The sequence below is a fragment of the Musca autumnalis genome, unplaced genomic scaffold (genome assembly GCF_047663935.1).
Source record: "Musca autumnalis isolate F117 unplaced genomic scaffold, ASM4766393v1 scaffold_3, whole genome shotgun sequence".
Taxonomy (NCBI): Eukaryota; Metazoa; Arthropoda; class Insecta; order Diptera; family Muscidae; genus Musca; species Musca autumnalis.
In genome coordinates, this window is record NW_027411866.1 from 13,908,093 (window position 1) to 13,921,580 (window position 13,488).

The 13,488-nt window shown below is 30.6% G+C and overlaps 2 protein-coding genes across 2 annotated transcripts in view; both read right to left on the reverse strand.

The window, feature by feature from the left end:
- The window catches only part of boi (brother of ihog), a 265,331-nt gene that overhangs the window by 115,591 nt on the left and 136,252 nt on the right, over nt 1-13,488 (reverse strand). The gene's annotated exons all lie outside the window — the stretch shown is intronic.
- On the reverse strand, nt 7,742-8,932 carry LOC141397019 (uncharacterized). Its single transcript, XM_073972806.1, has one exon. The coding sequence runs from the start codon at nt 8,627-8,629 to the stop codon at nt 7,742-7,744; it is 888 nt and encodes a 295-aa protein (XP_073828907.1). The 5' UTR covers nt 8,630-8,932.

A 13,488-nucleotide genomic window follows, 5' to 3' on the forward strand; every position in this document is an offset into this window, starting at 1 on the left:
CATGTATTTCGCAAACTATCGTGCGACTGTCGTTACGTATCCTATGCGAAATACTACTAATTCGAATGTACATTTGTACAACTATGTTCCATAAATGAGAGCCAAATGAGAAATGAAAACAAAATCCACATATACATATAAACATTGGAATATGTGTGATTTGTTTTTTTGAGAAAATAAAATGTGTCGGTACTTTGAATTATTTTATTTGATTGATTTCTTCAAAATACTTAATGAAACAGCCTTAAAAACGTGTCTTCAAAATTTTTATTTTGTTTCAAGAATGTGTTGCATAAGTTTGTTTTAAGCTTTTCGGTGTTATTCGCGAGTTTACGTTCTACTCGGCAGCTACAAGGCAAGTGAGTGATTTTGACATTATCTTTCTATAAGAGACAGTCCTTTCGAAATACATAAAGCCAAATTTAATGGAAAAGTGTACGTTTACGTGTTATTTCGTATGCCTTGTCGGTCGCATAGATTTTCGTTTTGAAGGAGTTTACATGAACAGAAAATGATTTTTTCCACTTTCGAAGCGCAAAAAACCTTTCGGTCGACATACATGAACAGGCTGTTAGAAAACGAATTTTGAATTTGTTTTTTCGTAAGAATATTCACGGTGCTCTTGAAACAATTTTAAATGGAAGGTGCTTACACCTCGGAAGTTTTTGCGAATTCTGAAACTAAAATGTTTATAGATGAGAACAATCAAAAAACAAAAAAATCGCCGGAGCGCTTTTTAAAAAAATCGCGATTTAAGTTGACATTTTTGCGGGTTGTTTAGGTTTTCGCGATTTTGCTTAGAAACTGCAATTCCTATCAAAATGGGACTAAAGCAAATGTTGTAGCTGTAAAAATTTTCTTCAAGAGTGTCCTTTATGATATTCTCGTCGGTTTTACCGTTTTTGAGATATAGAAGTTCAAATTGGGACAATTCAAATTCAATTCAATTCTGTATCGCCCCCTTATAAAACAATATCATGACTACAAATTCCCAACATAAACTTATATATCTAAAAAAATAATACAACTTAGGATAAGTCACTTAAGCCATTCTTGTAGAGAATTTTCACAGCTTTAAGATTTTCTCAGGTCACATGTCGATACGACTTACCGTATTCAAGCAAATTCGCGAAACCCTAACAAAAAAAAAAAACTAAAAATGTAAACGGAGCTTCCTTATGTCAAAAATGGTATAAGCTGGGAACAAATGATAAACGTCAATCCTCTAGAGAATTTTGACAGCTACAACATTTTCTTTAGCTCCATTTCGATTGGACTTGCGGTTTTCAAGCAAAATCGTAAAAACCTAAAAAACACCTAAAAATGTGAATTTTGACCGCGATTTATTTAAAAATCCCTACAGCGATTTTTTCTTGTTTTTAGATTTTTCTCATCTATGGACACTGCTGATTCAGAATTCACAAAAACTTTCCCTGTGTAAGCGGTTTTCATCAAAAGTTAGTTAAGGCGCACCCTTCATGACATTGTTTTATAAGTGGGCGATACAGTCAATGCATTGTCCCAAGTTGAACTTCTATATCTCAAAAATGGTAAAAACTACGAAAATACCATAAAGGTCGATCTTGTAGAGAATTTTCATAGCTACAATATTTGTTTTAGTCCCATTTTGATAGGAAATGCGGTTTCTAAGCAAAATCGCGAAAACCTAAACAACCCCTTAAAAAGTCATCTTAAATCGCGATTTATTTAAAAAGCGCTCCGGCGATTTTTTTTGTTTTTTGATTGTTCTCATCTATGAACATTGTAGTTTCAGAATCCGCAAAAACTTACGAGGTGTAAGCACCTTCCATTTAAAATTGTTTCAAGAGCACCGTGTATTGTCAATGTCATTTTTGAAATTCTACAGTTACCTTTTAATTTTTTTATAATTTCATTCATATGCTATGCGGATCTTTTTTTTCGTTTTTAGGTACCACATACAAATCTCAACTTCTTCGACTTAACTTGGCATATTACCGCTGTAAATTTGCAAAAATAATACTGGATAATAAAAATATAATGTTTTGAGAGAATAATTATTTCAATCGCAATCAAATTTGTCGACATACATTTTTCGATTTTTGTCCACGGGCGGAACCACAGTGCACTGAAAGGAAATTACGTTGTATCAATGAAATTTGTCATTGATTTTGAACCAACCAGTGAATCAGTCAAATATCACCAAACGATTTTTTTATGTATAGAATTTTGGTGGTCATATCCCATCCTCCTAATACGATTTACCTTAAATCTGAAGTTATCTAGAACCTACGCACCAACAGCAACTCTCATAAGAAATTTTAAATTTCTAAGATCGTCGATCTTTTCGGAGCTTTAATGATCAGTTAGACATCCTTTACCAAAAATTGTTATAGAGCAATCAGCATTTTCTAGGATCATCGCGCCAACAGCGACCCTCCTGAAAAATGTTATAGTTCAATTAATCAGTCAGTTAGGGAGTCACTCATCACCAAAGAATTATATAAATATAGATATTTTTGGTAATTTTCTACCGAATTTTCTAAAACATAAACTTATTTGGAACCTTTGCACCAAAGGTAACCTTCATAAAAAAATGTCAAGTTCCACGATTCTGCCCTTGTATATGATAATCTATCATCTGCCTTTTCTCAGGGCATTGATTGAGTCATTCATCACTAAAGAATTTTATAGATATAGAAGCAACATTGTAGCAATAAACGTGGATTTTTTAAGGAATATTTTCCAAGCAACATTGTGGGAATAAATGAGGATTTTTTTACAGAATATTTTTCAAGCAACATTGTGCCAATAAACTTGAATAAACTTGGATTTTTTAAATAATATTTTAAGCAACATTTGGCCAAAAAACGTGGAATTTTTAATAGTATTTTTCAAGCAACATCTGCCCAAAAAACGTGGATTTTTTAAATTATATTTTTCAAGCAACATTTGGCCAATAAGCGTGGATTTTTTAAATAATATTTTTCAAGCAACATCTGGCCAATAAACGTGGATTTTTTAAATAATATTTTTTAAGCAACATTGTGGCAATAAGTGGGGATTTTTTAAATAATATTTTTCAAGCAACATCTGGCCAATAAACGTGGATTTTTTAAATAATATTTTTCAAGCAACATTGTGGCAATAAGTGGGGATTTTTAAATAATATTTTTCAAGCAACATTTTTCAAGAATAATTTTAGAGCATCATGTTGCCAATAACCTTGGGTTTTTAAAGAACATTTTTAAAGCAACATATTGCAAATAAACTTGGATTTTTAAAGAATAATTTTAGAGCAACATGTTGTCAATAACCTTGGATTTTTAAAGAATATTTTTCAAGCAACATATTGCCAATAAACGTGGGTTTTTTAAAGAATATTTTTCAGGCAACATTGTGGCAATAAACGTGGATTTTTTAGAAAATAATTCCCAAGCAACAATGTGGCAACAAATTTGCACTTTTAAAGAATATTTTTCAAACAACATTGTGGAAATAAACGTGGATTTTTTAGGGAATATTTGTCAAGCAACATTGTGGCAATAAATGTGGATTTTTTTAAAGAATATTCTTCAAGCAACATTGTGGCAAAACATTAATTGAGTAAATCGACAAATTAAATTTCTATACACAATTCCCACGGGCTTCTTTTATTTATTTTCAAAATGTCTGCCCCTTTGGATTATCTTAAATCTTCCAGATTCTAGTACACGACTATGTCACTGCATAACAACAATTAAAATATTCCCTTGGTCGGAAAAGACCCAAAATGGCAACTCTTGCCATTTCTTGATTCTTTTTCTAATAAAAAAATGTTTGTAAAAACACCTCCATAAAATATTTTTATGACAAAAAAAATACACAAAAATTTATGCATTTCTGTTGTTGTTTTTGTGTTGAATGCATCGGCCCACTTTCTTCCGCTAGTCAGTCGGTCGCACGCTAAAGCTTGTCATACATAATTTAGCATAAAATTGTAATAAGCAAATCTGATCGAATTTTTGTTAGAAAAATAAAATGCATTTTTATTTGTGGGAGATCCAACCAAGTATGTTACTTGAGAGAATGGCATATGAAGTGTTAGTTGGTTGTGGGTGGATTGTTGCATTCAAATTTTTCAATTTGGTGTTAATCTCTGCGGATGTTTGTTCGATTTGAGTGGTGGGGGTAAATCAACAAAAATCTAATGGCCACTAAATAAAAATGCATTTATGACTTTGAGTGATATATGACACAAGAGAGAATAGTATAGGTTGAAGGAAATGAGGAGAATAGGGGAGGGTGGTAATAAAAATATTTTAAAGAAAAATTTCATTGTAATGGGAATTTATTCGAGTTGTCTTTTATTGGGGTTAAATTAAGAATATATTTCTGTAGGGGTCAAAGTTGTAAAAGGCAATGTTCAAAAAAATTATTAATTTATATTCGAAAAACATAGTTGTATTTTTTATAGAGCGATTTAAGTTGTAAAACTTGAAAATATGTTTATTTTTAAAACCAAAATTAAATTAATAAATAACAATTTCTAACAATGCTGGCAAAAGAATGCAACATTCTCCATTTTGTTTATATTATTTTATTTATCCTGCCTGGATATTAACATAAATCTTGTGGCTCTACCTGTGTCCATGCTTGTCTGCTTAACTCCTTTATGGTATGGCATCCAATTTAAATCACATTAAATTATGCTAAGTCCATTGCCGACAATCGCTGGGCTGTAGGCTACTCTTTATCTGACTGTGTGTGCCTGCTGCCTATTGGCCTGCTGGATACTATCGGCAATACCAAACAATTGTTTTTTGTTTGTTTTTTTGAAACCATTGTTAATCCAAATATGGGAATTTTGCTACATTTAATACAATTTTGTGTATGCAAGATTGTGGTATTTGCGAACAAGAACAACACAAACAAAAATTTTAAAACAATGTTTAAAAACAAAATCGTAGAAATCCAAATCGACAAAAATTCACCTTTAGAGACTGGAGGATAAAACTAGTAAAAGAATTGCCCACAGTTGAGGGGATATAAAGGCGCCCTGGCTAAGCGTAGAAACTGCAAGTTTGTCTGCTTTGGCTGGGTGCTGTGTTGACAACATTGTCGGCATAATTGTTAAGCACAGGGAGCAACTTTGGTATTCAAAGGTGGTTGTTTGAAGGCAGGTAGTTTGATTTTATTTTTTTAAAGGAATTTCAATCTTACATTCAAATGAGTTGTATAAATTTTGTACCCAAGAAATGTTTCTTAAAAGGAAAACAGAGGCAACCAAAGAAATAAAAATGAATGGAAACACAATGTGTGACAGAAAAATAGTTAGAAAAATGCACACTTATTATCTTATAATCCTTAAAAAATATGTTAGAGAAAATCATAGATTTTTTAAGAATATTTTTCAAGGAACATGATTTCAATAAATGTGGATTTTTTAAGCAATATTTTTCAAGCAACATGAAGCCAATAAACGTGGATTTTTTAAACAATATTTTTCAAGCAACATGAAGCCAATAAACGTGGGTTTTTAAACAATATTTTTCAAGCAACATGAAGCCAATAAACGTGGATTTTTAAACAATATTTTTCAGGCAACTTGAAGCCAATAAACTTGGATTTTTTAAAGAATATTTTTCAAGCAACATAAGTCCACTAAACGTGGATTTTTTAAAGAATATTTTCAAGCAACATAAAGCCACTAAACGTGGATTTTTTAAAGAATATTTTTCAAGCAACATAAAGCCACTAAACGTGGATTTTTTAAAGAATATTTTTCAAGCAACATAAAGCAACTAAACGTGGATTTTTTAAAGAATATTTTTCAAGCAACATAAAGCCACTAAACGTGGATTTTTTAAAGAATATTTTTCAAGCAACATAAGGCAACTAAACGTGGATTTTTTAAAGAATATTTTTCAAGCAACATAAAGCCACTAAACGTGGATTTTTTAAAGAATATTTTTCAAGCAACATTTTGCCAATAAACATGGATTTTTTAAAGAATATTTTTCAAGCAACATTTTGCCAATAAACGTGGATTTTTTAAAGAATATTTTTCAAGCAACATTTTGCCAATAAACGTGGATTTTTTAAAGAATATTTTTCAAGCAACATTTTGCCAATAAACGTGGATTTTTTTAAGAATATTTTTCAAGCAACATTTTGCCAATAAACGTGGATTTTTTAAAGAATATTTTTCAAGCAACATAAAGCCACTAAACGTGGATTTTTTAGAGAATATTTTTCAAGCAACATAAAGCCACTAAACGTGGATTTTTTAAAGAATATTTTTCAAGCAACATAAAGCCACTAAACGTGGATTTTTTAAAGAATATTTTTCAAGCAACATAAAGCCACTAAACGTGGATGTTTTAAGGAATATTTTTCAAGCAACATAAAGCCACTAAACGTGGATTTTTTAAGGAATATTTTTCAAGCAACATAAAGAAAATAAACGTGGATTTTTTAAACAATATTTTTCAAGCAACATTCGCCCAATAAACGTAGATTTTTTAAAGAATATTTTTCAAGCAACATGAAGACAATAAACGTGGATTTTTTAAATAATATTTTTCAAGCAACATTATGCCAATAAATGTGGATTTTTTAAAGAATATTTTTCCAGCAACATGAAGCCAATAAATGTGGACTTTTTAAACAATATTTTTCAAGCAACATGAAGCCAATAAACGTTTATTTTTTTAAACAATATTTTTCAAGCACCATTAATCGAAAAGATGTGGGTTTTTTAAACAATATTTTTCAAGCAACATAAAGCCAATAAACGTGGATTTTTTAAACAATATTTTTCAAGCAACATGAAGCCAATAAACGTGGATTTTTTAAACCATATTTTTCAAGCAACATGAAAACAATACGCGTGTATTTTTTTAACAATATTTTTTAAGCAACATGAAGCCAATAAATGTCGATTTTTCAAACAATATTTTTCAAGCAACATGAAGCCAATAAACGTGGATTTTTTAAACAATATTTTTCAAGCAACATGAAGCCAATAAACGTGGATTTTTTAAACAATATTTTTCAAGCAACTTGAAGCCAATAAAGGTGGATTTTTTAAACAATGTTTTTCAAGCAACATGAAGCCAATAAACGTGGATTTTTTAAAGAATATTTTTCAAGCAACATCTTGCCAATAAACGTGGATTTTTTAAACAATATTTTTCAAGCAACATGAAGCCAATAAACGTGAATTTTTTAAACAATATTTTTCAAGCAACATGAAGCCAATGAACGTGGATCTTTTAAAGAATTCTTTTCAAGCACCATTTTGGCAATGAACGTGGATTTTTTAAACAATATTTTTCAAGCAACATGAAGCCAATAAACGTGGATCTTTTAAAGAATTCTTTTCAAGCACCATTTTGGCAATGAACGTGGATTTTTTAAACAATATTTTTCAAGCAACATGAAGCCAATAAACGTGGATCTTTTAAAGAATATTTTTCAAGCAACATTGTGGCAATAAATGTGGATTTTTTTAAGGAATATCTTTCAAGCAACATGTTACCAGAAAATGTGGATTCTTGAAATTATATTTTTCAAGAAAATTCTTGCCAAATTGAAATTATATTTGTCAGACATGATCTCGCCATCTCGGAAGTATAGAGTTAAGCAACATCATATAGCAATATTAGTTTCCAAACTTTTTTTTTGTTTTTTCATTCAACATAATCCAATCCCAATAATTCACAAAATATATTTTTTAATAGAAGAGTTTATTTTAATTTATAATATTTTATTTCTTGTCTTATGATTTAATATTCTTAACATTTTTCACCCTTTGATTTTCGCCAAAAACAATCAACTCAAGAACAAAACTTAGAGTAGACATAATATAGCCAACAATTAAAATAGTAATACAAAATTGGAAATACTCCATGTTCAATGGCTCCACTGTCCTCACTTCTGTGGGTAGAAATGCAATTTGTCCATATAAAATACCATCCTGCAGAGATTCATCAAATATTTGTCGGTACAAGCCACTCAAATGGAAATTATCCGTAAAGGCCATAAGTAGATCTTGTAGTGGCCAATAAGATTTCATCGGTATACCAGCAACAATTTGTAGAATAATTTCAGTGTCCAGTACCTTGAGAATTGGACGTTGTAGAAATTTTTGTTGATAAAGATAAAATGTGGTCTTATCTTCCATGGACGGATAGATATATTGGGGATTTAGTCTTCGACGATTCTCGAAAAGGAGCTCCTCACTAACCAATAAGATTTGTTGTTTCATGGCCTCCGGTGCACCAAAATGATAAAAGGTAAATTCATCATACTTATTGATTAAAATTGACATATTGTGTTCTATGATATCCTGTATGGAGCTAATTTTACTTTTATAGATTTTCTTAAGCAATATCGATGAGAGATTGGCCAAATAACAGCTGGAAAGTGAAAATCCAGCTACAAGTATTATCATTTCCAGAATATAACCTTGAGGTGGTGGAATGTGATCGAAGCGAAAAGGTATGTAGAGTAGACCGCAATAAGCTACAAGGGTATTAGATATCCATTGCATATGTCCCGTTTTCATATATTCCACCCAGGTTATCGCAAGGACACCCACAACAAAAGAGAAAAGCAATAATTTCCAAACTTTGTCGCGATATGGCCTTAAAAAGTAATGATACATTTCCAGAGGTACGTCATACGGCACTAGTAATATACAAGGATGTAACCGATAGGATCTGGTTGTCACAATATTATCACTGTAGGCTATACTGTCGGCACATGCATCCACTGTGTGATTCTTTATGCCTTTGATGCAATGAAACAGGGAATAGGATGTTGCGTTGGATTAGTGGACAAATTCCAATGAAGCATTATAGGTGCGGGCAAATATTTTCCAAAATTTTCCAAATATGCCACCAATGTATGACCAATCACCGGAGCTCTGTATAATCTGGGCTCTGGGAGGATTATTTCCTATGGCAACTTTGATGGGGTATCCATAGAGATCATGTATGTCCATTTTAGATATTTCACTGCAGTTAATGCCACGAATTTTTCGGTTTGGTATAAAATCCAGAGTAAACAAATCATTTTCCGCATTTACCAAGAAGATTTGCCAAAAGCCATTTGTGGAACACCATGAAAATAACCACTCGTAGTGTTCGATAGACGAATTGCCAAACATGAGGATTGGCTTGAGATGTAATTTGAACAATGATGGCTTAACCACCTTTTCCAAATAGTCTTCTCGCATCATATCCAACCACAGAAAACTTGCAATATTTTCTCCAATAAGTTGCGTAAGATTGCATAAGGGTTGTTTGTTGGTAACAATTAGTTGGGGTAATTGAATACCCGTTAGAATTTCACCAAGTTTTGGCTCCAAATTATCGCCGTTATGATAAGGAAGAAAGAATACGGCAGTATCTGTTTGGAATTCCCTTGAAAATTTATAAAATGTGTCCAGAAATATATTTGCATTGCTTGTAGAATGACAGCAGATGATGAGAACGAATATTATTTGAATATCCATGTTTGCGTTGCTTTTGATAATTTGCTTTGCCGGTGTTCCAGTGAGCCACCAACAACTAGACTGAAGTGCAATTTTTAACTATCAACTAAACCAAGTTATCATTTTGGCCACGTTCGGTAAACATATTAATTATAGTTTGTGCTAATGGTAAATTTAATTAAGGATTTATTTGTCCCAAAGCGGCAATTTAAATTTTCAAAGGGAACATTTAAAATAAGTCGGGTTTATGGACATGATGCCGTTTGAGAAAATATGTTAATGGCATAGTGTTGTTAAAAATATGTTGACGGGATAACGTTTATTGGCAAGATGATGCTGGAAAAATATTCTTAAAAAATCCACGGTTATTGGCAAAATGTTGCTGGAAAAATACTCTTAAAAAAATCCAGGTTTATTGGCAAGATGATGCTGGAAAAATATTCTTAAAAAAATCCAGGTTTATTGGCAAGATGATGCTGGAAAATATTCTTAAAAAATTCACGTTTATTGGCAAGATGTTGCTTGAAAAATATTCTTTAAAAAATCCACGTTTATGGGCAAGATTTTGCTTGAAAAATATTCTTAAAAAATCCACGTTTATTGGCAAGATGTTGCTTGACAAATATTCTTTAAAAAATCCATGTTTATTGGGAAAATGTTGCTTAAAAATATTCTTAAAAAAGTCCACGTTTATTGGCGAGATGTTGCTGGAAAAGTATTTTTTAAAAAATCCACGTTTATTGGCGAGATGTTGCTTGAAAAATATTCTTTAAAAAATCCACGTTTATTGGCGAGATGTTGCTGGAAAAGTATTCTTTAAAAAATCCACGTTTATTGGCGAGATGTTGCTTGAAAAATATTCTTTAAAAAACTCCCTTTAATTGGCAAGATGTTGCTTGAAAAATATTCTATAAAAAATCCACGTTTATTGGCAAGATGTTGCTTGAAAAATATTCTTTAAAAAATCCACGTTTATTGGCAAGATGTTGCTAGAAAAATATTCTTTAAAAAATCCACGTTTATTGGCAAGATGTTGCTTGAAAAATATTCTTTAAAAAATCCACGTTTATTGGCAAGATGTTGCTTGAAAAATATTCTTTAAAAAATCCACGTTTATTGGCAAGATGTTGCTTGAAAAATATTCTTTAAAAAATCCACGTTTATTGGCAAGATGTTGCTTAAAAAATATTCTTTAAAAAATCCACGTTTATTGGCAAGATGTTGCTTGAAAAATATTCTTTAAAAATCCACGTTTATTGGCAAGATGTTGCTTGAAAAATATTCTTTAAAAAATCCACGTTTATTGGCAAGATGTTGCTTGAAAAATATTCTTTAAAAAATCCACGTTTATTGGCAAGATGTTGCTTGAAAAATATTCTTTAAAAAATCCACGTTTATTGGCAAGATGTTGCTTGAAAAATATTCTTTAAAAAATCCACGTTTATTGGCAAGATGTTGCTTGAAAAATATTCTTTAAAAAACCACGTTTATTGGCGAGATGTTGCTTGAAAAATATTCTTTAAAAAATCCACGTTTATTGGCGAGATGTTGCTTGAAAAATATTCTTTAAAAAATCCACGTTTATTGGCGAGATGTTGCTTGAAAAATATTCTTTAAAAAATCCACGTTTATTGGCGAGATGTTGCTTGAAAAATATTCTTTAAAAAAATCCACGTTTATTGGCAAAATGTTGCTTGAAAAATATTCTTTAAAAAATCCAAGTTTATTGGCAAAATGTTGCTTGAAAAATATTATTTAAAAAATCCACGTTTATTGGCCAGATGTTGCTTGAAAAATATTATTTAAAAAATCCACGTTTAATGGTAAGATGCTGCTTGAAAAATATTCTTTAAAAAATCCACGTTTATTGGCAATATATTGTTCGAAAAAAATATTCTTTAAAAAATCCACGTTTATTGGCAATATGTTGTTGGAAAAATATTCTTTAAAAAATACACGTTTATTGGCGATATGTTGTTGGAAAAATATTCTTTAAAAAATCCACGTTTATTGGCAAAATGTAGCTTGAAAAATATTCTTTAAAAAATCCACGTTTATTGGCAATGTGTTGTGGGAAAAATATTTTTTAAAAAATCCACGTTTATTGGCAATATGTTGTGGGAAAAATATTTTTTAAAAAATCCACGTTTATTGGCAAAATGTTGCTTGAAAAATATTCTTTAAAAAATCCACGTTTATTGGCAAGATGTTGCTTGAAAAATATTCATTAAAAATGCACGTTTATTGGGCAAATGTTGCTTGAAAAATATTCATTAAAAATCCACGTTTATTGGCAATACGTTGTTGGAAAAATATTCTTTAAAAAATCCACGTTTATTGGCAATATGTTGTTGGAAAAATATTCTTTAAAAAATCCACGTTTATTGGCGAGATGTTGTTTGAAAAATATTCTTTAAAAAATCCACGTTTATTGGCGAGATGTTGCTTGAAAAATATTCTTTAAAAAATCCACGTTTATTGGCGAGATGTTGCTTGAAAAATATTCTTTAAAAAATCCACGTTTATTGGCGAGATGTTGCTTGAAAAATATTCTTTAAAAAATCCACGTTTATTGGCGAGATGTTGCTTGAAAAATATTCTTTAAAAAATCCACGTTTATTGGCGAGATGTTGCTTGAAAAATATTCTTTAAAAAATCCACGTTTATTGGCGAGATGTTGCTTGAAAAATATTCTTTAAAAAATCCACGTTTATTGGCGAGATGTTGCTTGAAAAATATTCTTTAAAAAATCCACGTTTATTGGTCAGATGTTGCTTGAAAAATATTATTTAAAAAATCCACGTTTATTGGCGAGATGTTGCTTGAAAAATATTCCTTAAAAACCCACGTTTATTGGTCAGATGTTGCTTGAAAAATATTCTTTAAAAAATCCACGTTTATTGGCGAGATGTTGCTTGAAAAATATTCTTTAAAAAATCCACGTTTATTGGCGAGATGTTGCTTGAAAAATATTCTTTAAAAAATCCACGTTTATTGGTCAGATGTTGCTTGAAAAATATTCTTTAAAAAATCCACGTTTATTGGTCAGATGTTGCTTGAAAAATATTCTTTAAAAAATCCACGTTTATTGGCGAGATGTTGCTTGAAAAATATTCTTTAAAAAATCCACGTTTATTGGCGAGATGTTGCTTGAAAAATATTCTTTAAAAAATCCACGTTTATTGGCGAGATGTTGCTTGAAAAATATTCTTTAAAAAATCCACGTTTATTGGCGAGATGTTGCTTGAAATATCCTTAAAAAAATCCACGTTTACTGGCGAGATGTTGCTTGAAAAATATTCTTTAAAAAATCCACGTTTATTGGCAAGATGTTGCTTGAAAAATATTCTTTAAAAAATCCACGTTTATTGGCGAGATGTTGCTTGAAAAATATTCTTTAAAAAATCCACGTTTATTGGCGAGATGTTGCTTGAAAAATATTCTTTAAAAAATCCACGTTTATTGGCGAGATGTTGCTTGAAAAATATTCTTTAAAAAATCCACGTTTATTGGCGAGATGTTGCTTGAAAAATATTCTTTAAAAAATCCACGTTTATTGGCGAGATGTTGCTTGAAAAATATTCTTTAAAAAATCCACGTTTATTGGCGAGATGTTGCTTGAAAAATATTCTTTAAAAAATCCACGTTTATTGGCAAGATGTTGCTTGAAAAATATTATTTAAAAAATCCACGTTTATTGGCCAGATGTTGCTTGAAAAATATTCTTTAAAAAATCCACGTTTATTGGCAAGATGTTGCTTGAAAAATATTCTTTAAAAAATCCACGTTTATTGGCAAGATGTTGCTTGAAAAATATTCTTTAAAAAATCCACGTTTATTGGCAAGATGTTGCTTGAAAAATATTCTTTAAAAAATCCACGTTTATTGGCAAGATGTTGCTTGAAAAATATTCTTTAAAAAATCCACGTTTATTGGCAAGATGTTGCTTGAAAAATATTCTTTAAAAAATCCACGTTTATTGGCAAGATGTTGCTTGAAAAATATTCTTTAAAAAATCCACGTTTATT

Excerpts from the sequence above, each read along its gene's own strand:
- LOC141397019 (XM_073972806.1), bottom strand. The coding sequence starts at position 8,629 with ATGTATCATTACTTTTTAAGGCCATATCGCGACAAAGTTTGGAAATTA.